At 40.1% G+C, this 26,103-nt stretch overlaps 2 protein-coding genes, 1 non-coding gene and 1 pseudogene across 6 annotated transcripts in view; 1 reads left to right on the top strand and 3 right to left on the bottom strand.

Annotated features, from left to right (window-relative positions):
* Nucleotides 1-260: 260 nt before the first annotated feature.
* RAB2B (RAB2B, member RAS oncogene family) lies at nt 261-15,657 on the bottom strand. Of its 2 annotated transcripts, none has more exons than XM_036356325.1 (8): nt 15,474-15,657; nt 15,153-15,224; nt 12,248-12,315; nt 8,032-8,114; nt 7,779-7,871; nt 3,424-3,535; nt 2,602-2,670; nt 261-1,867 (listed from the first exon to the last, which is right to left on the bottom strand). In XM_036356325.1, the coding sequence occupies exons 1-8, from the start codon at nt 15,517-15,519 to the stop codon at nt 1,760-1,762; spliced, it is 651 nt and encodes a 216-aa protein (XP_036212218.1). In that variant the 5' UTR covers nt 15,520-15,657; the 3' UTR covers nt 261-1,759. The 2 variants fall into 2 exon arrangements, with proteins under 2 accessions (XP_036212218.1, XP_036212226.1); XM_036356333.1 differs by lacking the exon at nt 15,474-15,657 and adding an exon at nt 9,157-9,233 and having other exon boundaries at nt 15,153-15,334.
* On the bottom strand, nt 6,462-6,584 carry LOC118662228. The gene has a single exon (XR_004969643.1). It is a non-coding gene; the product is annotated as a small nucleolar RNA SNORA26 (small nucleolar RNA).
* A 113-nt stretch (nt 15,658-15,770) lies between the features above and the next one.
* Nucleotides 15,771-26,103, top strand: part of TOX4 (TOX high mobility group box family member 4) — a 15,744-nt gene continuing 5,411 nt past the window's right edge. Inside the window, exons 1-6 of one of the 3 annotated variants that reach the window (XM_036356288.1) lie at nt 15,791-15,927; nt 16,139-16,207; nt 20,133-20,176; nt 23,759-24,001; nt 24,866-25,126; nt 25,472-25,702. In XM_036356288.1, coding sequence (XP_036212181.1) covers nt 23,933-24,001; nt 24,866-25,126; nt 25,472-25,702 — 561 coding nt within the window. In that variant the 5' untranslated portion in view covers nt 15,791-15,927; nt 16,139-16,207; nt 20,133-20,176; nt 23,759-23,932. Of the gene's footprint in view, nt 15,928-16,138; nt 16,208-20,132; nt 20,177-23,758; nt 24,002-24,865; nt 25,127-25,471; nt 25,703-26,103 lie in introns of all 3 variants that reach the window. The other 2 variants (XM_036356272.1, XM_036356279.1) reach the window with 2 other exon arrangements.
* On the bottom strand, nt 22,984-23,078 carry LOC118661452 (annotated as a pseudogene).

Here is a 26,103-nt window from a genome sequence, read left to right as displayed (position 1 = left end):
AGGTGCAGGCTAACCCCAAATTCAACAGCCTCAAATCCTTTTTGGAATGAGGTCATATTTAAAAAAACAAAAGCATAACCAAAGCAATATCCCAAATGTCTCTCAACTTCCTGTGGTGCAGTGTTAACTGGGGGCAGAACCCTCTATGGCATGAATGTATCTCAAGAAGTACCTCCTCCAATATCTTTGATAGAATTTCCTAGGAGAGTATCTACTTATGCTTGAGATAAATCAGAAATGACACATGAAATATGAGCAGCTTGGATACATGCATATATATTTAATAATGAAGCAGTTCACCACCAACAACAAAAAAATTAGAAAAATTCACGAGACTCAGTGCTGTGGAATAGAATGGGACAGCAAGGCAAAAAGATACAGCAACTGACCCGGAAAGCTGAATGAAGAGGGAAGCAAGGCAAATTTGGCTAAGATAGTAGTATATGCTCTTGAAAAGGAGAATGGAAAAAAGAAAAGAAGAATGGCTGCTGCAATACCCACTTATTTGACTGCTTAGGAGCAGGCAACTTTACGCTGCATGGAAGGGAAGCAAAGAGCTAAGAAGGGAAAGAGAGGAGAGGGAGAAGAGCAATACAGAATCCAGGGTAAGCAGATGGAAGAGATTGAGATAGAGTTACAAGGAGATGACTCTAAGGCCTTTTGTTTCCTCTGAGCCTGTAAGTATGTCAGTTAAATTCAATGATCACATAAATAGCACTAGGCACTGTGAAGGAATGGTGGAGGGAGTGCTTCACAAAGTACAGGGATAACGTGGTCCCTGCTCTCAAGGAGCTTACATCCTATGTGGGGAGACAGATTCCACACACAAAACAACTATAAAACATATTTATAAAGCAACATAAATACAAATAAATATACATATGAATAAACAACATATGAAAGCTAAGGGGTACTGTGTCAATAATTGCTTAGAATCCCTAGGTCAGTCAAAGAAGACTTTCTGAAGGAAAAAGTTTTGGACTTTGACTATATAGGGCATGTGCAAAGGCATAGAAGTGGAATATGTCATGTCCAGTAAGTAAGCAGAATAGCTTGATTAGAGTAAAAAGTCTCAATAGGTCTCATTAAGTATGATGAAACAGTAGGGGTCTATTTGGTGAAAGATACTGCAATGTTAGTTCTGGTCCCTAAAACAAACAAACAGGGAAAGATGTTTTCTTTAGGTAATAAGTGGCCACAGGTCCAGGAGCAATTCCACTGCTCTCAAAAGTTTTGTAGTTACTCTAAGACTAGCAATAAGGTGGTAGAGAAGTATTCAGCATTCTTCAGCAGCTCAAGAACTCTTGCAGCCTTCTGCAAGAACTCTTATGAAGTGACAGGTGGAAAAACAATGAAATTCAAAGACTGAGGATCTATCATCCAAAGGCTAGCCAGATCCCAGTAATCTCAAGTGCTCAAGCAGAATGTCCCAGACCCATGTTACTGATTCCTGGTGGGGAGTAGATTATGTATACTTCTAAAATAATTTATTTTTTAATTGCCATGACAATCAACTTTGATACTAACATTTTAGAAATAAAATTAGGGTATAAGAAGAGCCCTAATCTATAAGGAATGCTCACGTCCCCGAAGAAGGGACAGGTCAGTAAGGGCTCAAATTCTCCCCGGTCTTTAAGTGGAAAGGCAAAACATCACACCTTGAAAAGAGGCTTTTCTCAGCCAAAGTTATGAAGACCTCTGTAAACCTATTGATCTGAAGCTGTTCCAGGAAGGAGAAAAAAGAGTCCAGGCCAGACATTCAGCAGCAGCCAGAGTTAGACTCTATGTCACCAGAGTTCCGCTGGGAGGCGATAGGTGCCACTGATGTTGAAATACATTGTTGAGGACCGATCTTGATGCCATTTGCCTGCAAAAGAAAAGAAGCAGTAGTGCCCACCTCAAATGCTCAAGTAAACGGGAGAAAGGAAGGGGATAAAAGGAGAAATTATTAATTACACTTTCTAGAAGCAGATATCACCTTGGCAAGTAGCCATGTGCCCTAACCAGACTGTTGTAGAACAACAATCTGAGACAGTGAAGATGAGATGGCCATCTGTGTTACAAATATTAGATGACTAGATGTGGCTAGTTATACTATTAGATGACTAGAAATGGCTTTTGTGCCCCTTTTTAAGATGACTGTTATACTTAAGATTCACAGCTATGTGCAGAATCAGGATGTGATTAGGAAAGAGTAGGAGCAGGCAAAAGAGTAGAAGTAGTATATAAGCATATAATTCTTTTATGTTTTGCCCCAAAACTTGCTTTATATAATAGTCCTGCTGAGCAATTAAGTATTACACCTCTCTCAAGCACTGAAATAGTGAAGAAATGAGGTTGAGAAGAAAACCTCTCATACTGTATAAGCTTTTTAGATCACCAACTAATAAAATCACTTGAAGCATTCTAGGGTCTCAGATTTGAGAAAAAACAAAAACAAAAACAGAAAATAATGACAGGTCTTCGTGCACCTACATAAAAAATAAGTATGAGTTGGCATAGCTTCAACTAGTATAATGTTAGTGGATGCTTACATTCTAAGGAGCTTATTGTAGCATTTAAGACAAAGCAAATTTAATTGTCAGCCCCACCCTTGCTCACCTCATTGTGGACATCAAATAAACCCTGCTGGATCTTCCTATATATTTCTTTGGCTGTGTTAATGAAGGCCTAAAGGAGACATAAATTATATTATTAGGCTCCAGATTAGGTAGAGAAATAAGGAAAAGAGAATACAAAGAGTATTCCTATTTGAATTTCTAAAGTGAATTAGAGCCCTAGCAGTTTGGCTCAGTGGATAGAGCATCGGCTTGTGGACTGAAGAGTCCTGGGTTCGATTCCGATCAAGGGCACCTAACTCAGTTGTAGGCTCCCAGCCCTGGTCAGGGGCATGCAGGAGGCAACCAATCAGTGTTTCTCCCTCTCCCTTCCACTCTCTCTAAAAATCAATGGAAAAAATATCCTCGGATGAGGATTAAAAAATAAAGTGGATTAGGAACCATTAGAAGAACAGAGTAAAAATGTAGAAGGTCCCTCACAGACCCTGTAAAAGCCATTGTGAGTAGTTTTAAAAAGAAAAAAAGAATTATATGGTATTTTGGTACTGATCCAAGATGTTCCTAGGTTGGCAAACAGGCTCTCTTAATTGATACAGTCAACACCAGGCTGAGGAATGACTACAGTAGAACCCATGAGACCTTCCAACTAAAGTAATTTACAAGTAACAGTGCTGACTAATCCAAGCTTACAATTAATGTTACCCAAAGCAAAAGTAAAACCTTAGAAATCAAGGTAAAGAAATGGGGTGATTCCCTTAAGAAGACACTTTCACTACATAACATTCTTTACCCATGTCTCTGAATAAAAGGACAAAGATACGATGTAATCTCTGAAATGCTTTCCCTACTTTTTTCCAAATAGTACCTCTTCAACATTGCAGGCTGTTTTGGCTGAAGTTTCCATGAATATAAGTCCATGCTCCCGAGCAAAGGCCTCCCCTTCTTCTCTCTTCACATCCCTGCGGGACTCTAAGTCACTACAAGAGATTAATTGGGGAGAAAACGAAAATGAGATCCAAATGAAAGAAGAAACCCTCGTTCTAAAAGAATCCCGTAACTGTTTCAATGGTTAGTTAACCCATAAGGAATACAGATCCTATGTGATGTTTACAGGGTTACTCATTTCTGTGGTATCTTGGAAAATATTCTTCAGATCCAGGTCGGCTGCTGCATGGTTGAGAATATCTTACTCTATTAGAGAATAGTGTTTATAAATGGTTAGACAAGCTCATAGTTGCTCGAGGCTTATACCCCGTGTTTTTTTTTCAGATAAGATCCAGTGAATGCAAAGCAAAGAAGATGAATGGGAAATTCCAGTTGTCAGAAAGGAGGAAAGTCATAGATGTCCCATCCCATTGTAATGAGTGTCTTCCTCCTTCACTGGAAGCAATTCATAAGAGAGAAAACCAGGAATAAGAACACAGGTGCCTTAACTCTCACTAGTTTCATTATTAACATGTACAATAGCAGCTTGCCATCAGGTAAATGAAGGATTCAGAAAAAATTACAAAATTGGGTAATATGGGGCAGAGGAATAGAGCAAAAGACTTAGAAAGGGAATGGAGAGTCACACGGAAAAACTTTAGGAAAGACAGAATAAAAGGCTGTAAAATAAGGTAAGGATAGGCTGTTTTTTTACTTTTCAAATTAGAAATTTACATTTGGGAGGCTTCTAGTATTTCAACCATGAAAAAAAAAAAAATCAAGGAGTAAGTCCATTAAAGAACAACAAATGTACAAAATGTATATTTATTGTTCATCAGCTGTATACAGACCAGGGAGAACTATCCATCTAAATGTCAACACTCAGAAGCTGTTGTTCTAGTCCAGATGCTCCTCTAAGCTCCAGATCTGTTTGTCCGTTTGCCTGTTCTTCATTTCCACTCTGATGTGTAAAAGGAACTTCAAACTTACATCAAAATGGAACTTGATATTTTCCTCCCAACCTGCTTCTGTGGCAGGCTTCCACATTTCAGTAAATGGCACAAGGCAAAAACCAAGATACCTTTATTAACACCTTTCCCTCCTTCACTCCAAATACCCAATCCACCCCACAGTGAGGTGCTCCCAAAACATACCTTAAAATTCTTTTCTCTTTCTCTCCATCATTATCACCCTACTCCAGTGATGGCGAACCTGTGACACGTGAACTCATTTTTTTGGTTGATTTTTCTTTGTTAAATGGCATTTAAATATATAAAATAAATATCAAAAATATAAGTCTTTGTTTTACTATGGTTGCAAATATCAAAAAATTTCTATATGTGACACGGCACCAGAGTTAAGTTAGGGTTTTCAAAATGCTGACACGCTGAGCTCAACAGGTTCGCCATCGCTGCCCTACTCCAACCCACCATTCTCTCTCACTCAGAGTACTGCAACTGGGATCCCACTTCAACCCTTGCTCCCCTCCAGAGAGACCTTTTAAAATTTGATCAAGTCACTTCTCTGCTTAAATGCTTCCCATTGTGTTTATAATAAAATCAAAACTCCTTACTAAGGCCTGTAAATGCTACTAGATCTGGTCCCTGAACCTCATCTGATACCATTCCCCCTTGATTCAGTCCAACCACACCAGGTTTCTTTCAATACCATAATTTGCACAGCTTGTTCCAGTTGAGGCTTTCATACACTTTGTTCTCCCTCTCTAATATCTTGGGGCGGGGGGGAGGTGTTTTTAAGTTTTGAAAATGTTCTTATTGGTTTCAGAGAGAGGAAGGGAGAGGGAGAGAGATAGAAACAACGATGAAAAACATCTATCAGCTGCCTCCTGCACACCTCCTACTAGGGATCAAGCCTGCAACCTGAGCATATGCCCTGATGGGGAATCAAACTGTGACCTCCTGGTTCATGGACCAACGCGCAACCACTGAGCAACACTGGCTGGGCTTGGGTTGTTTTTTTCAAATCCTCAACCGAGGATATGTTTGTGGTGTGTGTGTGTTTTAATTGATTAGAGAGAGAGGAAGTGGAGAGAGACAGAGAGAGAAAGAGAAATATCAATGTGAGAAAGAAATGTAGATTGCTTGCATCCTGTATAAACCCAGGGGATTGAACCTGAAACCCAGGTATGTGACCTGACCAGGATTGGAACCTGCAATCTTTTGGTATACAGGATGATGATCCAAACAACTGAGCTACCCGGCCAGGGCTGTTTTATTGCTGTTGTTTTTAAGTCTTTGCCCACTGAACTCTTACCCATCCTTCATATTCCAACTTAAATATTACTCTTAATAAAAAAAAACCAGCTCGTTACTCTTTTATAGCAGTCCTTTTTTCCCTTCATTGCATTTGTCATAATTTGTAATTAGACACAGATAATTTATATTTAATATCTGTGTCCCCTCTAAACTCCATAGGAGCAGGGGCATGAGTTTTGTTGTTTTTGGGGTTTTTTTTAACCTTGTACATTCAAGGTCTGGAACAGTGTTTAGGACATAGTAGGTTTTCCATAAAACTGAATGACCCAATAAATGAGTACAATTAGTCTGTGGCCAATTCTCAAATGGTGCAACCTCGGGACTACTACAAACTCAGAAGGGTGCCACAGGATACTTCAAACGTTTGTGGGAAATACAGCAACATTCAATATAAGAACACTGTGTGAATTACAAGCTAAAGATAGTTCACAGAGTCAACATTAGATCAGAATAGATGCCGTTTAATATCTTCATCTCTTCGTAAAAAGGTTTTGACAGCTGCTGTAATAAAAAGCAAGTACTGTGCAAAAATCAATTTGGAACAAGAAGTGGGAGTGAGTGTCCATCTTGATCCCAAGGTTTGAGAAGCTAGGCAGTGCCCAGCAAGGCCCTACAGGTCATTAATAAGTAATTATGGTTACTTAAAAATGGCTTTCTTTTAATTTATGTTTTTCATTTCTTTCTTTTTTTTTTTTCCTTTCCCAGCTGTGACTCCAGACAGATTCCAAAGAGGAGTTTTACCATCTCTTCTCTGGGTTTTATCAAGACTTACTTTTTACCCTTCTGTGTTAGCACCTTAAGGCACTGCGTATGTTTTCTCAGTTATTAAGTTGTCATAACAAAAATACTTGTTATTTTGTTTAGATCTAACCATTTAATAACAAAACTGCTAGGTATTTCTTTTGGTTTATGGGTGTCATAGAAAATTTACTGAGAATAATAAGTGTTGAGGAAGATGCAAAGAAACTCAAACCCTTATATACTGCTGGTAGAAATGTCAAATGGTATAGCCATTATAGAAAACAGTATGGCAGTACCTCAAAAATGTAAATGCAGAATTACCATGAGATCAGCAATTCCATTTCTGGGTATACACCCAAAATAATAAAAACCAGGGACCCAAACAGATATTTATAAACCCATGTTGACTGTAGCATTATTTACAAAAGCCAAAAGGTATAAGCAACCCAAGTATCTATCAATGGATGAATAGATAAACAAAATGTGGTAAATACTTTCGATGGAATACTATTCAGCCTTAAAAACGGAAGGAGGGGTGGTGGAGGTAGAAGAGGGCAGAGAGGGGATAAACAGTGATGGAAAAAGTAAATAAACGTTTTTTTAAAAAAGAAAGGAAAAATAGATGCATCTAGAGGACACTATGCTAAATGAAATAAGCCACAGTCAGCCCTGGCTGAGTAGCTCAGTTGATGGGAGCATCTTCCCGATACACCAAGGTTGGGGGTTTGATTCCTGGTCAGGGCACATACAAGAAACAACAAATGAATGTATAAATGGATAGACCAACAAATCAATGTTTCTCTCTCTCTCTTCCCCTGCCTCTCTCTCTAAAACTCAATAAAAATAAATAAATAAGCCACAGTTACAAAAGGACAAATACTATAAGATTCAATTCTGCTTATATTAGATGCCCAGAGTAGTCAAACTCATAAAGACAGAAAGTAGAATGGTATTTGCTGGGGCTAGTCGGATGAAGAATGTGGAGTTAGTGTTTTATGGGAACAGAGTTTCAGTTTGAGATGATAAAAAAGTTTGGAGATGCATGCATGGTAGTGATGGTTATAGGACAACATGTACAAACTTAATGCCACAGAACTGTATACTTAAAAATGAGTAAAACTGTAAATTTTATGTTATATATATTTTACCACAATAATTTTTCTTTACTGAGATACTAAGAGCATCATAAACTAAAAAAGTTTGGGGACCAAGTGATTCAATGTCCATAGAGTACCCAGATGACTGTTGGTATTTATTATTTATTCAAATTAAAACTTACCACTTATTCCCAATCAGCATGATAACCATGTTGGAACTAGAGTGCTGCCGGGCATCCTCTAACCATGAGGTCAGGTGGTTGAAGGTTTCACGCCTATAGTAGAAAAGTTTAGAAAGTGGGTCTAAGGCCCATTTCAAAATGCCAAAGAAATTCCAATGTATGAGAAGGAGAAAAGATAGATGTGTAAAGAAAAATATTAAGATGCCATTCCTCTTTAGCATTCCAATTTTGAGAACAAAGAGATCTGACTCACCTTGTAATGTCGTACACAAGCAGTGCTCCAGCTGCTCCCCTGTAGTAGGAACGGGTGATAGAACGGAAGGATTCTTGCCCAGCCTTTCCCACCAACATGCCAACAAAAAAAATCCCAACAAAGCAAGGTTATTTCCAGAGAACTGACTTGATCACATGCTTAATAGTTTAAAAAATTCCTATAAGAAAAGGGAATTAGTGAAAGGAAACATGACTGCCCACGGAGAAAACCAATATTTTTCAAAGGGAATGCAATTGATATTTCAAATGGGTCAATTATTCCTGTGAGACCACCTATCAAATTGTTGACTAACATTCTGGTTTCTAGGCACTAAATGCCAGTTACACCCCACAGTCAATGTGACAACCAAAGACATTTACCAATATCCACTAGAATAACTAGAACTAGGACTAGAAACTCAGTACATGTACTGTCAATCCAAACATGATATTGAACACATCACATTAACCTTTCTTTTCTGTTTCTGTTCCTTTACCTATAAAAAGAAAAATTATCGCCGAAACCGGTTTGGCTCGGTGGATAGAGCGTCGGCCTGCGGACTGAGAGGTCCCAGGTTCGATTCCGGTCAAGGGCGTGTACCTGGGTTGCGGGCACATGCCCAGTGGGAGATGTGCGGGAGGCAGCTGATCGATGATTCTCTCTCATCGATGTTTCTAACTCTCTATCTCTCTCCCTTCCTCTCTGTAAAAAATCAATAAAATATATTTTAAAAAAAAATTATCTTAAAATGCTAATACCCTGTCAAATGAAAGTTTCATTTCAATGAATCAATACAGAAAATTAGTCAGATACAAAGCACTTGAACAGGGAAAGAAGCCCAGGGCCCAGAACAGAGTTTTCCTTAAAAAAAAAAAAAAAAAAAAAAATTCAACTGTTCACACTCTAATTTCCAGTTAGAGTCAAGATACTAAGTTTTATTTATAAATGAGTAATTTGTTAATGCCTCCACATAATGGGTACTTTTGTTTTCCTGATGGGATTTCCCCCCCTCCTTATAGGAAACAAAAGCATCTTTTAAATAATAGTATGAATAAAAAAATAATTGAATCTATAATATTAGTAGAGTTTTCACATTCTTGAAATCAATTAATCTCATATTCCTACATGAAGATTGGGTGCCCTGACAAGATAGCTGTTGATCAGAGCGTCATCTTGATACTCCAAGGTTGCGGGTTCCATCTCTGGTCAGGGTACATACAAGAGTCAAACAATGATTGCATAAATAAGTGGAACAACAAATCGATGTTTCTCTCTCTCTCAAATCAATAAATAAATTTTAAAAAATTAAAGCTTGGGACGGAAGGCTACTATTCATATTTTAAAGATGAAAAAACTAAAATTGGACATGGGAAAAGAAATGACTTTCTCATAGTAGAATGACAATATGATGCCAGTAATACCACAAATGGAAAAAATAAGGTTCAAAGCGATAAGTTCAGTAGCTGGCCAAAATTTATAAAGTTTATAAATGCTGAATCTATAGCTTAAACTTAGTATCATAATACTTCCTAGCACAAAAGTTTGTTCTCTTGGTCATGACATCATATAATCTAAACCCGGGTTTGAAGATGAGAAGAGAATTCCAGTACACTAATTGTAAGGTTACTTTTCCAACAACACTAAATCTCTTTCCAATAAGAATCATTCAAATGTTTTGTTGAGTTGCATACCTGTTAGAACATTAGAATCCAAAAATAATTCTAAAGAATTTGTTGGTAATATTAGTAATAATTTAAGATTTAAAACACATGTTTTCCTTCCAAGAACTCAACGCTTTATTCTCTAACAGTTTTTTAAAATATGTTTGTATTGATTTTTTAGAAAGAGGAAGGGGGAGAGAGACAGAGAGAGATAGGTAAAGAGAGAGAGAAAGAGAGAGAAAGAGAAAGAAAGAAAGGGAGAAAGAAAGAAAGAAAGAAAGAAAGAAAGAAAGAAAGAAAGAAAGAAAGAAAGAGAGAAAGAAAGTCAGTCAGACCCCAACTGGGAAACAAACCCGCAACCTGGGCATGTGCCCTGACTGGGAATCAAACCGGCAACCTTTCAGTGCATAGGATGATGCTCAACCATCTAAGCCCACTCTGGCCTGGGGCCCTAATAGTTTTGTCTTAAATTTATTCCTGTTTTGCTTTTATCTCTTACTGACTTTTTCTCCTCTATTGTTGAAAGGCCCTCCTATCCTGTGGCCTAGTAGGAACTAACAGGGAAAGTTTGAGGGAGACCCACATGATGGTTGAATTATATGGTAGCATTTAACTTTAGCAGCTGAAAATACTTACAGTGGGTCATCAGAATATGTCTTTTAAAATCAAATCACACCCTAGCCACTTTGGCTCAGTGGATAGAGCTTTGGCCTGCAGACTGAAGGGCCCTAGGTATGATTCCAGTCAAGGGCACATGCCCAGGTTGTGGGCTCAATCCCCAGTAGAGGATGTGCAGGAGGCAGCTAATCAATGATTCTCTCTCATCATTGACGTTTCTATCTCTCTTTCCCTCTCCCTTCCTCTCTGAAATCAATAAAAATATGTTTAAATAAATAAATGAAATAAAATCACTTCGTCTCAGCCCAGTTTATGAATCAAAGTTTGTGAGCTAATAAGCTAGAAAGACTGGTTCAAGTTGGGCTGGTCTGCATCAGTCTGAGGTATTTGCCCATCCAAGTAAAAAATCTGAAACAGCAAAGGCTAAGATGGAGGTCTGATAAAGAGAATTAAGTTTTCTAATTTCTTCCAAGTGGAAGCATATTGTACTTTCAAGACATATACTTGGAAGCATAAATTCCTACAAAGTCAGATACGCTCATTTCCTAAGAACCAAAGTGCATTCCAAAATAAAATACAAATTAATTTGGGATTATTTAATTAATATTTTATATTAGCTATAGTACAATGCCTCTTCAGTTAGCATGGTTATTTGGGCAAATATAGATAAAGGATGAAGAAAGATAAAAAGTAATATGGCCCTAGCTGGTTTGGCTCAGCTAATATGCTAATTAGACCGGACATCTTCTGGACAAAGCCATGGTGACGGGGGCGAAGCAGGCAATTAGGGGCGATCAGGCCAGCAGAGGAGAGTCAGCAGGGGAGCACTTAGGGGTATCAGGCCAGCAGGCAGAGGCAGTTAGAGGAGATCAGGCAGGCACGCAGGTGAGCAGTTAGGAGCCAGCAGTCCTGGACTGTGAGAGGAATGCCGCCTAAACTGGCAGTCGGGCCTAAACTGGCAGTCAGACATCTCCCGAGGGGTCCTAGATTGGAGATGCTGCAGGCCGGGCTGAGGAACCCCACTGTGCACTGGGCCTCTAGTTAAGTAAATAAAAATAGAGATTTTAGCTAAATATTAGGAACTATGTGCTAGCTCCCTTTAACTTAAAATAGAGACTAGAATATTATTTTTCTTAGGGAAAATAAAAGTACAAACCAAATGAGATAATGTATATGAAAGCAATTTACCTGGATAAAATTACACGAAGTCAACTAAATTTTGGCAGGATAACATTTGTCAAATTTTAAAATATGCATAACCCTTACCCAGAATTTCCATTTCTGGGCAGGTATACCACAGAAATCCTCAAATATCTGAATATAGATGTAGTAAATAAGAATAAACAATGAAACGTTGCAATTTTGGTAACCACCTAAATTTCCATCATGGGCAATGGTTAAATTAATGATGGTACAGACATTCTATGATTGTATGTAGTGATTATAAGAAGTGAGGTAGATCTATATGTATCAACATGGAAAAATCTGCACAACTTAGAGATTGTTTATAAAACAAAAACCCAAGTCACAAAGCAAGTCTACTTTGTCACAATTCTAAAAACAAAATAAAACCACTACCATATATTTGTTTATGTTTCTATTTCTGTATTTAAATACAGAGGAAAAGTGTGAATCATTAATAATGGTTTACTCTGGCAAAGTAAAAAACCAACATTGGGAAGGAGAGAGCTTTATGTGACATTTACTTCTGATTCTGTACCCTTATATGGTTGGCTTTTATTTTTACTAGAACAAACATATATATTACTTGGGTAATTTAAAACAAAAAATTAAAAATATGGCATTCAGGACTTGTAACTGTAACAGAGGGAAGTGAAAGCTTCCCTAGCTCTTTGATTTCATTCTTCCCCATTAGCCCCACCCACAAAGCCCATCCCATGCTCATCGGCCTTCAGTGTTATTTTGTCCTCTCTCACCGTATCCCAGATTTGCAGTTTGATTTGTTTTCCATCAATGTTGACCATACGGGCCCCAAACTCCACACCTGTCAGTGAAGACCAAGAGAAAGAATGTGATTCTCATGAACAGCCATGGTAAGTGAGAAGTTCCTCTTTTCTTCAATATGCTAATGACTTTGCCCTCCGTGCCACTAAACCCATTATCACAGCCTGTTTGCTCCAATTAATTTGTGTTTCTTGAAGTTTCATTTCTAAAATTAAAAACTGTTCTAGGTGATAATAACCTCAGAAATGTAACCAAAGAACAGATATGAGGACAAAACAAAGTAGAAAAGGTGAATACATTTTTAGCAATATTACTTCATGTTTAAGATTGATTAGGTAATGTTTAATTTTGTAATTTTTTAAAAATATATATTTTATTGATATTTTACAGAGAGGAAGGTAGAGGGAGAGTTAGAAACATCGATGAGAGAGAAACATCGATCAGCTGCCTCCTGCACACACCCTACTGGGGATGTGCCCGCAATCAAGGTACATGCCCTTGACCGGAATCGAACCTGGGACCCTTCAGTCCACAGGCCGACGCTCTATCCACTGAGCCAAACCGGTTTGGGCTAATTTTGTAACTTTTTAAAAAAAACTTCTAAAAATTCTGAAATATTTCCTAGCATTTTTCTCAAAGTCATTCTTTAGTCCTCTATATAAAACAATTATTTCTATTTTTGCAATTCCAGAATTTTTTGTTTGACAAAAGAGCCTACCTAAGAAATAGGTTCTTAAGAATGATACATTTCAGACCTCCAAAAATTCTCAAGAGTTCAATAGAAAACAGCTTTCCTCATAGGAGTATGGAAACTGACAGTCTGAATAAAGGTTCTGGTTTTCCTGGCATCTATCTTCTTTCAAGGTAACGTCAAGACAAAACTTAAAAACAGCCCAGCCAGTGTTGCTCAGTGGTTGAGTGTCAATCTATGAACAAAGAGGTCAGAGCACATGCCTAGGTGGTGGGCTCCATCCCCAGTGGGAGGCTTGCAGGAGGCTGATCAATGATTCTCTCTCATCACAGATATTTCTATCTCTCTCTCCCTCTCCTTTCCCCTCTGAAATAAAACTTTAAAAATAATAATAATTTTAAAAATAAAGAATAGTGATAGCTACTGAAAAATGTCCCTATTTTTTCCCCCCCTTTCTGGAAAATAGGAATGGAATTTCAATGGGGAAGGTTAAAAAACAAACACAAAACTTCATCTCCTTTTATGCAACTTTCTCTATTTAGAAACTCAGAGATGCTTGTATTTTGCCTATGTTTTCTATCCAACTGTCTTGTTTATCTTGGTACGGAAGACTGAATTCATCTTGGTACTGAGGAAAGAAACAGAGCCTGTAATGGACTCTGGGGAAAACATGATTGATCACATCATTCTTCAGATTTAAAACTTGTCATTTCCGCCCTAACCAGTTTGGCTCAATGGATAGAGCGTAGGCCTGTGGACTCAAGGGTCCCAGGTTGGATTCCGGTCAAGGGCATGTACCTTGGTTGCAGGCACATCCCCAGTAGGGAGTGTGTAGGAGGCAGCTGATCAATGTTTCTAACTCTCTATCCCTCTCCCTTCCTCTCTGTAAAAAAAAATCAATAAAGTATATTTTTAAAAAAACCAAAAAACTTGTCATTTCCTCCTATTACTCGGGGTATTTCAAAACTTGGTCCCTAATTTATTCTTTGCCTTTCATTTTTACCACTCTTCACTGCAAACTCTATGCTCCAACCATGTTAAACTACTTTCACTTTTCCAAAGGTAGCCAGGTCTCCATCATTCCTGAGCCTTTGCACGTTATTATTCCCTCTTGCCCTGATCACTTTTCAACCTCATCTCTACAAGCCCTTTGCCTAGCTAACTCTTGCTCATTCTTCAATTCCCAGCCTTTCCTGAGAGAGGTGACAGTCTCTCCTTCCCCTTTGCAATAGGAATTTACATGTCACTAGACGGTATCTACTCCCAGCTCCACCTCCTACACTGGAAGATTGTAAGCTACTTAAGGGCAAAGTTTGCCTTGGTAGGCACTGCATCATTAGCACCTATCATGGTGTGAGTGTCCACTTAATATTCATTTCCGAAAATATTTTCCTGTTTTTGCTAATTCTCTAAGTCCTTTTGTAACCACATTAGGTATTTGGCTCTGGGTAAGCTCTTTGGAAGCAGTAGTAGCTACAGATTTCCATAACCTGGGGCTTGGAGGTGGCAATATGGTAAGAATGGGAGTCAGGGATTTGATTCAGAAACTGCATTTGCATGGCAGGAAGGCTAGTTTTATACATTTCTTTGTCTGGGGTGAAGTTAGGGAGATTATGGGGACGGGAATACTAAGGCCCCAGCAGGCCATGCCTTATCCCAAATGTGTGGAAGATGTTTATACCTTCCAGGATCACCAGTGCGTTTTTTTGGAAACCTACCATACTCCTTTCTTTATAAATTATTAGTGTCAGCTGCCTTTTAAGTCTGGGATGGCTCTTCCCTTTGCTTCTTCCTCTCCAACACACAAAAAGACTACACATTGGTAATTACTTTACAAAACCTACGTGAAGCTACCCGTAATTTCCGGCAGAGCGAGTTTGTAAATTATGCTTTCGGGCGATTTTCCATAAATATTCAGATTGCGTTTAGGGAAGAAAAAATCAAATCCTACAGCAACTAATTCATACCTCACGCTCACTTCTAAAGTTACCTTTCAATGATGTACCCCCCCATTCCACTATTCCCCATTTACGGCGTTTGATCGGTCACTCTTCATGTAATATAACTTTGGACTAATTTAAAAGGAGGGAAAGCTAACGTTTTACTTCCCACCCTGACGGCGGCTCACTTTCCTCTTTAGCTCGTCGGGTTTCACTCTCTGCTCCGGGACAGGCACAGGCACTTACCTATGGTGAGGTCGTGGACAGGCTGGAACCGTTTGTCTGTGAACTGCAGGAGGAGACATGACTTCCCCACACCTAAGGGAGGAGGACGCACAGCCTAGCCTTCGCGCGGCCGGGGAGCAGCCCCGAGTCCGGGTGCCGGGGCCTGGGGACTGGGAACCGGGAAAGGAGACCCCGAGCCCCGCCCCGCCCCGCCGCCCTGCCCCGCCCCGCCCCCGCCCGCTCTCACCTTAACCGCCCAGCCCACTGAGCCCCGCCCCCACGACCTGATTTGGGAGCTGGGGATCCCCGCCCCAGCCAGGAGGGCAGTCGCCCGCCGGTTACCTGTGTCCCCGATGATTATGTATTTGAAGAGATAAGCATAAGTCATGGTCCTGTTTCCTCTGGATTCCGGGTCCGCCCGATTTCAACAGCCACTTGCCTCCGGCCTCTCTAGCCACTCAATCCGCCCATCTCCGGCCCCTCTAGTCCCGATCGCGTCTCTATGGCTCTCCCCAGAAATCCTCTCTGGGTGGGAGCCACGGTCGTCCTCAGGCGCCGCCTCCCGGGACGCCTCTAACACACCTCCTGCCATAATTCCTCCAAGCGCCAGGGGGCGGTAGCAAGTCTCTCCGTCCGCGGGGCCTTCCCGGCGGGAGTCGCAGCAGCCGGCGCGCCTGCCAATCGGCGGAGAGCGACGCGCGTCCTTGCGGAAGTGACGGCGGTCGCGGGTCCGGCGGGGGCGGCGGGGACGATGTGAGGGGACCGAGACGGTGGTAACCGTTGTGTGAAGATGGAGGTAGGAACGAGCGCTGCGAAGGCTGGCGAGAGAGAGCGCGGCTGGCCGGGTTGGAGCGGAGGCGGGAAGCCGGGCGGAGAGACAGTTGACGGGACCGCAGAGAGCGCGGGGTTGGGGGAGTGTTGGTCTGAACGTCGGGGTCGGAACCCGTCACTCCGAGCGAACTCCCTTCCTCCCTAACTTATCCCCGCGGCTTTCTTTTGGTTTCCAGTTTCCCGGAGGAAATGACAATTACCTGACGATCACAGGGCCCTCGCACCCCTTCCTGTCAGGGGCCGAGGTGAGCACGAGCGGCCGGCGCTGGGGGGAGGGCTGGGGCGGGAGGAAGCGGCGGGGAGGCGAGGACCCCGGGGCCGGGGGCTGGCAACCGAGGCCGCTGCTGGTGTTTCGGCTCCTCTGGACCCCGAGGACGAAGGGGAGGCCCGGGAGCTGCTCTCATCAGGAAAGCGGGGCGGAGGGAAGAGCTAACCTATTTCCGAGTGATTCTTGGGGGGAAGACAGCGTGAAAGTGTCTCCTTCGGTTGGGGAGAAGTAACTGACCATCTCGAGGGAATCGCAGAGGGAAGAGAATATATCAGCTAGAGAATCTGGGGGGAGGGAAGGAGCTTGCCTTAAAAGGGGCTAGCCGTGGGCATGTGTTCCTTCCATATATATATATATATATATATATATATATATATATATATATGATTTTTGATAGAGAGGAAGGGCGAGGGATAGAGAATTAGAAACATCGATCAGCTGCCTCCTGCACACCCCCGACTGGGGATGTGCCCACAACCCAGGTACATGCCCTTGACCAGAACCGAACCTGGGACCCTTGAGTCCCCAGGCCGACGCTCTATCCACCGAGCCAAACCGGTCAGGGCTGTGTTCCTTCTTGAAACAACTCTGTTGAGAGGGGAAGGGGGTCTTTGTTTCATTCAAATTTCCTACTCAGCGATGAAAACAGAAAAGTTAGCTTGTTTTGCTAGTGACAGGATGAAAGGAAGTCGTTACCAGAAAACATGAAAGAAGTTAAGTGAGACAGGGGCTTCTGTTCGCCGGTGACTCGGGTTGCGTCACCTCTGTGTGTCCCAGTTTCTCCAGCTGTCAGACGGCTTCAGTGGCCGCTCCTTGTGGTGTTGAGGCGTGGCTCCGTGGCCGAGCGTGGAGCTATCGGCACCGGGAGGTCACGGTTCCATTCCGGTCAAGGGCACATGCCTGGCTGCGGCTCGGTCCCCAGTGGGGAGCGTGCAGGATGCAGCTGATCAATGGTTCTCTCTCATCATTGATGTTTCTCTCTGTCCCTCTCCCTCTCTAAAATGAATAAAAATGTATTTTTAAAAAAGACTTAAAAGAAAAAGAAAGTGCATCATTGCCAATTTCTTCTAAATCAGGTCTCCACATTTAAGTTTCTTTATTTAGACTGTGGCAAATTTCACATTGTCCACATCTAGAAACTTGATGGGTTTGAGCCGGTCCTTTGTTTTTGTTTTTATGACTTTAAGACAAAAGTACTTTGCGAAGAAGCTGATAACTAAATTTCAGTGGCTTCTTTTAGCCCAGGATTTTGCCATTGTTAATAGTTCTTCTCCTCATTGCCACTTCACCTTCCTTTCCCGTTTTTTTTGGTTGTGTTTTTTTTATTTTTTTTTAGCTTTATTTTAATTGGTTTATGGTTTTTGTTGTGTCTGGTCTTATTGTGAGCCACTTAGAACTAGTAAAGGTAATTTAAAAAATTTTTCTTTTAGAGAAGGGGGGGGGGTTAGAGAGAGACATCAATTTGTTGTCCAACCCATTTATGCATTCATTGGTTGCTTCTTGAATGTGCCCTGACAGTGGATGGAATCTGCAATCTGGCATGTAGGACAATGCTCTAATCAACTGAGCTCCTCAGCCAGGGCATTCATTATATTGAGTACTTTCTAGGTGCTGAATTTTTTGCAAATATGTCATGATAGGAAGTAGTGCATGGTGATGGAGAGATCTCTGTTTAAATCCTGTCTCTCCCTATATTTTTTGTTACAGTTGACATAGTGTACAACATAGTGACTACACATTTATATAACTTAGGAAGTGATCACCTGATAACGCTAGTATGAGCAAAAGATTTGAACACATACTTCACAAAAGAGCGAATCCAAATTGCCACTAGGCATATGAAAAAGGGTCATCATCACTCATCAGAGAAATGCCAATTAAAATTAAGGAGATACCATTGCACATCCACCAGAATGTTTAAAATTAAGAAGACCGACAATTCCAAGAGTTGAAAAGGATATAGATAACTCTTAATCATTGCTGCTAAGAGTGTAAATTGATTCAACCACTCTGGAAAACTGGCAGTATCTAGTAAGGATAAGCATATACTTACCCTGTGACCTAGTGATTCCACTCTTTGATACACACATGAGAGAAATGAGTGCATATATTCACCCAAAACATGTATGCTCACAGCAGTTTTATTCATAGTAGCTAAACATTGGAAACAACCCAAGTGTCTATAAACTGGTACATGTGTAAACAGGAATACTACACAGCAATAAAAAATGAACTATTAATAAATGCAACTCGGATGATCTCAAAAATACATTGTAAGTAACAGAAGCCAGACATAAAAGAATAGACACTATATGAGTTCATTTTTAATGAAGATAAAAAATATGCAGTACTAAACTATAGTGATATAAATCAGAATAGTGATATCTATTGTGGAAGGGGGGAGCATTGACTGGGAAGGAGCATGAAAAAATATTTTGGAGTGATAGAAATGTCTGTATCTTTGATCTGAGTGGTGGTTAATTGGATGTTAGCATATGTAAAAAATCCATTGAAGTATATATTTAAAAATTGTGTACATAAGTTATACTTTAGTCAATAAAAAATAATTTTTAAAGAGTAGGTGTCCAGAGAGAAAAGCATAGCATTTGTTATAACATTGCTTGAAATAGGAAATGTCTATAATCTAAAGGGAGTTTAATCTTTTGTTTCATTCAGGTTGGCTCCTATCCTATATAATAAAAGGGTAATATGCAAATTGACCCTAACAGCAAAATGACTGGGAATGACTGGTCACTATGACACACACTGACCACCAGGGGGCAGACACTCAGTGCAGGAGCTGCCCCCTGGTGGTCAGTGCACTCCCACAGGGGGAGCTCTGCTCAGCCACAGGTTGCCAGTACTGCAGTGGTGGTGGGAGCCTCTCCTGCCTCCTCAGCAGTGCTAAGGATGTCTGACTGCAGCTTAGGCCTGCTCCCCACTGGCAAGTAGACATCCCCTGGGGAGCGGGCCTAAGCCAGCAGGTGGTCATCCCCCAAGGGGTCCCAGACTGCGAGAGGGCACAGGCCGGGCTGAGGGGACCCCCCCCCCCAGTGCACAAATTTTTGTACACCAGGCCTCTAGTATAATGATAATGTGTTTTGAGTACTTTGGGAAAATAGTAATCATAAACATACCTTAATTAGAAATAGCATTTATAAGATTAGACCCAGTTAATGATTTCAGGCTGAATAGTTAAAAATCACTACTATATCAGTTGTTTTTTTAAAATGGGTTTTTGTGAGGACAGAGAGAGAGAAAGAAACATTGATGTGAGAGCAAGACATAGATCAGCTGCTTCCTGCACACCCTCTACTGGGGATGGAGCCTGCAACCTGGGCATTTATCCTGACAGGAATGGAACTGGCAATCTTTCAGCGCTAGGGCTGACTCCCAACCGAATCACACCAGCCAGGGCTACTATATCAGTTTTTAAGAACAATAAGTTATTTAAATAACACATAGTACTAGTGTATTATTGAATAAATAGGTGATGGATTAAATTTCTTTAAAATGAAAAATTTACACAAGAAACTAAAGAAACGCTGGATTGTGTGTTTTGGTATGGAAGTGTGAAATGGGAAGGAAATGGTTTGTTGTTGGTTTTTTGTTGTTCTCTCAATAGGTAAGCCTCCTTATTTTATTAAACATTTTTATTGATTTCAGAGAGTAAGGGAGAGAGAGAGAGAGAAACATCAATGATGAGAGAGAACCATTGATCGGCTGCCTCCTACATGCCCCACATTTGGGAACGAGCCCGAAACGTGGTCATGTCTCCTGATCGGGAATCAAATCATGACTTCCTGGTTCATAGGTCAACGCTCAACCACTGAGTCACACCAGCTGGGCAGCCTCCTTATTTTATAAACTGTAATTCCCAAACTGCTTCTTCCCCCTAAAAGGCCCAGGAATTTAACAGAGAAGGAAAAGAAAGCTGAGTGAGAAGGTAACTGCATCATGTTTCTATTTTCTCCTTCTGTGCCCAATTCATTTATATTTACTTTAATACTTGCTACAGTTATCTTTGTTTTATATTTGACAGCCTAGTTTAGAATATGATCTAGTTATGTAGTAGATCCACTAAAATAAAATAAGTTTGGATTTTCATAATTGGATTTTAACCATAATCTTTCAAATCATTTGTAGTAGTAAAGGGATTTTGAGGGAGTCTCTGTGTTTATTCTAGCATGTGGTTTACCCTTCCGTATTCTTATTCATTGCCATTATTTTACTCTTCATACTTAAAGGAAGAAACCCAAAATAAACAAAACAACACAGCCCACCTCTCCGCTTTCCCCCCAAAACACACACAATACTATTAAAGCCACAGATAGTGACTAACAAAGCTGTTTTCAGAAGGTTACATACAAAGAATGCCTTGTTAATTCATACAGTGGAATCTCTGCATGTCTGTTTTTTTAGTGTAGTGCATGAGAGCACTCCAGATGGTTTGTGAGGGCTAGTCCTTTGTAGAACACTGGTCTCTTGTTTTGGATATGAATTTTTACTCTTTTAGAGTTTTCATTAACAGATAGTATCATTTTTATATCTCAGCAGGGTTGCTTTTTTATTTGTATGGTAAGCATCATTTGTTGAGGATAGGCATCTTTTACTTTGCCAAAACAATCTGTATCTTTAAAAATTTTTTAAACTGCTATTATATAACGATTGATCTAGCACAATAAATGTTTCCCCTGTTCTTTTTCCTGTCTCTGTAGCTTGTTTGTTTGCATGAGAATTTGGTTAAAAAAAATAAAAATCTTTGTACCCACTTCCTGAAAAGTGCTCACATGAATCTAAACTGAAATTTCAGTGTCATGTAAGCCCTGGCTGGGTAGCGGGTAGCTCAGTTGCTTAGAGTGCTGTCCCAATACTCCAAGGTTGTGGGTTTAATCCCTGGTCAGGATACATACAAGAAACAACCAATGAATGCAAAAAAAGGCAGAACAACAAATTGATCTCTCTCCTTCCCTCCTTCAATCCTTCCTTCTCTCCCTCACTCAAATAAAAAAACAGTATTTTTAAGGTGGTAAAACGAATTCAGAGTCATGGACCTAGAGATAAGAACTTTCACACAATAACAAATTATGAATTGTGTACTAAGAAGAGTTCAGTTCTTAGGGAGATATTTACTTTTTCCATCAAGAACTGCCTGCTTTTGTATTCCTTATGCTACTGTCATATTATAGCCCAGACAACTACCAAATTTTTACCCTAAGTAAAATAGTAAGGATCTTGGAAGAGGAAAATAGAAATGAAGCTATATACGATTCAGAGAGATTGGGCATTTCAGAAACATACCTTTTTCTCCCTAGTGTCTACTGCCTGGAAATATTCTTCTAGCAATGTCTTCATTAAAATAAAAATGATATTACTGAGACCCTTTCTGGGTGTAGAAAAACCAGAGGACCTCTTAGAATGCATTATTTAATCATAAAAAAAATATGGATGTGTACTGCATTTTATCCATTTTATCTGAATCAGTTGACATTTACTATGCCATGTGACAGGTTGATAAAATTTAAAGCTTCCAAAATTTCACTACCTATGATAATTGGTTGGGGCAGATGGCAAGTTAATAATAATTCAGATGTTAATAACAGTTATTAAGCAATTATGTATATCAAGCAATGCGATCAGCTTTTGTGTGCTGAATCCAATTAATCCTCATAAAAACCATATAAGGAAATTACCATTACAACTACTGTTTTATAGATAAGGAAATCTCATTTAAGATTATATAGCCCTAGCCAGTTTGGCTCAGTGGATAGAGTGTCAGCCTGTGGACTGAAGGGTCCCAGGTTTGATTCTGGTCAGGGGCACATACCCAGGTTGTGGGCTCGATGCCCAGGTTGTGGGCTCGATCCCCAGTAGGGGATGTGCAAGAGGCAGCTGATCAATGATTCTCATCATTGATGTCTCTCTCTCTCTCTCTCTCTCTCTCTCTCTCTCTCTCTCTCTCTCTCTCTCTCTCCTTCTCTCCCTCCCTCCCTCTGAAATCAATAAAAATATATTTAAAAAAGAAAAAAAAAGATTATATAGTAAGTGGCAGAGCTGGAACTTGAACCAAGACCTCTCTTGACGCCAATGTCTCTCGATATTATTTACAGGGTTGGGCAAATATAAGTTTTTAGTTCATATGGAAAATCATACAATATCTAATAGTACAAGAATAAACTGTGTTTTGCATACTCATAACTATAAACGTGCTTTTGTCCTACCCTGTGTAATGCTCTAGTGCTATAGATTCATCTTACAGTTTTTTTACTTTATTTTGTTTTTAATATATTTTTTATTAATTTCAGAGAGGAAGGGAGAGGGAGAGAGATAGAAACATCAATGACGAGAGAGAATCATTGATTGGCTGCCTCCTGCACACCCCCAACGGGATTGAGCCTGAAACCCGGGCATGTGCCCTGACCAGGAATCAAATCATGACCATCTGACTCATATGTTGACACCCAGCCACTGAGTCACACTAGCTGGTTGCCATTTTAGTTTTTTTAATGTCAAAAGAAACCGTAACATTTAATGTGTCTTATGTCAGCAATTGGTCTGTTAGCTCTGTGTATGGTGGCCCCATTCAGAATAGAAAGAGTATATTATTTTTGTAGTGGGACTCAGAGGAAGGGATTGAGTCTTTAGCCAGCTGGAGTAATCTTTTTCTTCCTCACTTAACAGAAAGGCTTGGTCAGAGCAAGATTAAGAATATGTTCAGGAGCTGATAGAAAACCAGTTTGCCTTTAAAAAAATATATATATGGAATGCTTCATGAATTTGCATGTCATCCTTGTACAGGGGCCATGGTAATCTTTCAATTTTAGCTTATGTGCTGCCAAAGTGAGCACCAGTTTGTCTTTTGACTGTAGCTCTTATGTTTTTCGCCTCACTATTATCCTTCTTTTGGCATTGTTGGATTTTCCAAAAGTACTGTACAAATGGGAATCTTATTTGTTGTTAACATCATGATTTCTAAAATGGAAAAGATGTAGGAAACTCTGAGTGCATACATTTTAGAGGGAGATAAGGTACCCATGATAGGAAAAGCTTCAAAGGAACCTAAAACAACAAAATATAATTGTCTGGTTGACAATGAATTTCTGTGGTCTAAAAGCTCAGGCATAGTAGTAGTGAAATCTTTAGAATATTTGGAAAGATTTTAAACATCATAGCTAAACAGGTAATAAAGTCTGAGTCCTTACTAATGCTGCTGAAAGGATCATTCATTAGAATAATAGACATAATATTTTAGGACCACTGAGATGATAAAAGTAGAAAAGAGATAAAAGAATTGAAAATTGTGATTGATGTTGGCAGCTTTGTATGTGCCATATATCCAAGGATATGAGAAAGAGAGGTTTATTTATAAAACTAAATAGAATAGGCCCTAAGAAATTGATAACAAAAGTAGGATCCAGGCTGGAAAGAGGTACACTGAGAATCTCCAGTACTCAGCCATGTTCTTCACTTAGAAGTATACAGTTTCTCCTCTTCCCAAATTATTTTCCCTCTCTTTTTCCCCCTACAGACATTCCATACACCAAGCCTGGGTGATGAGGAATTTGAAATCCCACCTATCTCCTTGGATTCTGATCCGTCACTGGCTGTCTCAGATGTGGTTGGCCACTTTGATGACCTGGCAGACCCATCCTCCTCTCAGGATGGCAGCTTTTCAGCCCAATATGGGGTCCAGACATTGGACATGCCTGTGGGCATGACCCATGGCTTGATGGAGCAGGGCGGGGGGCTCCTGAGTGGGGGCTTGACCATGGTAAGGGGCAAGATATGTTCAGGCTTATCCAAGCTCATGGGCATGGTGTTAGGGAAGATAAAAATGATTCTGTTCCCTACTGCACTTGAATATTACATGTTTCTCATTTTTGTGGATAAAGGCTCATTGATAAAGACTTAAAGTCCATTGAATGAATGAAATGTATCATCTGAGTCAATTTTACTTGAAAAATGGTTTAAAATTGTAAAATGTCCAGTTACCTGAGGATTAACTCTGAATTGAAGATGATTTATTGTGACTTGCAGGAGGTCTCCCCCCCTTTTAATATAGCCTTCACATTCTAGAATTGAAATGTGAGTGTGATAGTTGGCACATTGATTTATTCAAAAACAGTCTGAACAAAATGTATCAACTGTGGGTTAGTGTTATAAATCAGTATATTGGGCTTCCAGCACATCTCATTAGTAGCAAATCTCTACACATTTTATTTGATGTGAAACATCTTGACTTCGGCCTTATTACTCACATTGCCTGTGTATTGCAACTTTAAACCCCATTATTTTAGCAGGGTACAGAGAAGAAGCTTTTCTTTACTCCTTGTGTCATTACTACCTCCAGATTACCAAATAATTTATTTACTCTTTAATTTGTCCAAAATTAAGACCTGTGGTTATTTTTAGTTGTTTTGGAATAGGCTTTGGAGTACAAAGAAGTGACTTTACTAATTTATATTCTTTATTTAAAAGCTTAATGTTATATATGTAGACAGATTATTTTATGTTTAGAGTCTAAACAGTGATACAATGTAGATGAGTAGGGTGTTTATAAACTGTCCTGAACTCGGTGGGGGGAAGAGTGGTGTTCTTTATATTTAGTGTTAATTAGTCCTTCTGCTTCTCTCAGGACTTGGACCATTCTATAGGAACTCAGTATAGCGCCAACCCACCTGTTACAATTGATGTACCAATGGCAGACATGACGTCTGGCTTGATGGGGCATAACCAGTTGACCACCATTGATCAGTCAGAACTGAGTTCTCAACTTGGTTTGAGCTTAGGGGGTGGTACCATTCTGCCACCTGCCCAGTCACCTGAGGATCGTCTTTCAACCACCCCTTCACCTACTAATTCACTTCATGAGGATGGTGTTGAGGATTTCCGGAGGGTGAGGCATTCCCTGCCAAAAATCAAATCTGCCATGATATTCTGGGATAAAACTCTTGGCATATAGAGCTACTTAGTATCTTTGCACCTGTTCTGCCATCTCCTCTGCTCTTTTCTGGGTATGGGGTCCTGCCTCTCAATTTATAGTTTGTAACGTTCCTCCCAACCTTCATTCTTATTGGTCCTCACATACTTTACTAATATCTTAATCCTATTGCCTCTATTCTTAGTATTTCTGAAAATTTCTCCATGTAGCTAGTTTCCCCATATAAAAGTCCTTTTCTTGCAGTTCTCCAGATATACATCCCTTCTTCCTTCTTGTAATTCTCTCTTTTCTCCCCTGCAGCAACTTCCCAGCCAGAAGACAGTTGTTGTGGAAGCAGGAAAAAAGCAGAAGACCCCAAAGAAGAGAAAAAAGAAAGATCCTAATGAACCTCAGAAACCAGTTTCAGCATATGCCTTATTCTTTCGTGATACACAGGCTGCCATCAAGGGACAGAATCCCAATGCTACTTTTGGAGAAGTTTCAAAAATTGTGGCCTCCATGTGGGACAGTCTTGGAGAGGAGCAAAAACAGGTGAGCAACTAATCAGGATTTGTTTTGCTAATAGAAGTGGGCATGGGTTGGTGTTAACTTTAGAAGTGTAGTTATTCTGGCAAGCTACTTTTTTTTTTTTTTTTTTTTAGTTTTATTCTTTTTCTTTTTTAAATATATATTTATTAATTTCAGAGAGGAAGGGAGAGGGAGAAATAGAAACATCAATGATGGGAGAGAATCATTGATTGGCTGCCTCCTACACACACACACACACCCGTACTGGGGATTGATCCTGCAACCTGGGCATGGGTCCTTGACTGTACTCAAACCTGGAACCCTTCAGTCCGCAGGCTGATGCTCTATCCACTGAGCCAAACCAGTCAGGGTTGGCAAGATTCTTGTTGATTGGCTGGCTTTCATATGCTTGGTCACTGGAAAGT

This window comes from Myotis myotis, unplaced genomic scaffold (genome assembly GCF_014108235.1).
Source record: "Myotis myotis isolate mMyoMyo1 unplaced genomic scaffold, mMyoMyo1.p scaffold_m19_p_1, whole genome shotgun sequence".
In the NCBI taxonomy this organism is placed as follows: domain Eukaryota; kingdom Metazoa; phylum Chordata; class Mammalia; order Chiroptera; family Vespertilionidae; genus Myotis; species Myotis myotis.
The sequence above is the reverse complement of the archived record's forward strand: the minus strand, read 5'-3'. Positions and strand labels throughout refer to the sequence as shown.

Excerpts from the sequence above, each read along its gene's own strand:
- RAB2B (XM_036356325.1), bottom strand. The coding sequence starts at position 15,519 with ATGACTTATGCTTATCTCTTCAAATACATAATCATCGGGGACACAG. Across the intron at positions 12,316-15,152 it reads TGTCCACGACCTCACCATAG|GTGTGGAGTTTGGGGCCCGT; the intron begins GTAAGTGCCTGT and ends CTTCACTGACAG. Across the intron at positions 8,115-12,247 it reads AACTGCAAATCTGGGATACG|GCTGGGCAAGAATCCTTCCG; the intron begins GTGAGAGAGGAC and ends TTGGTGGGAAAG.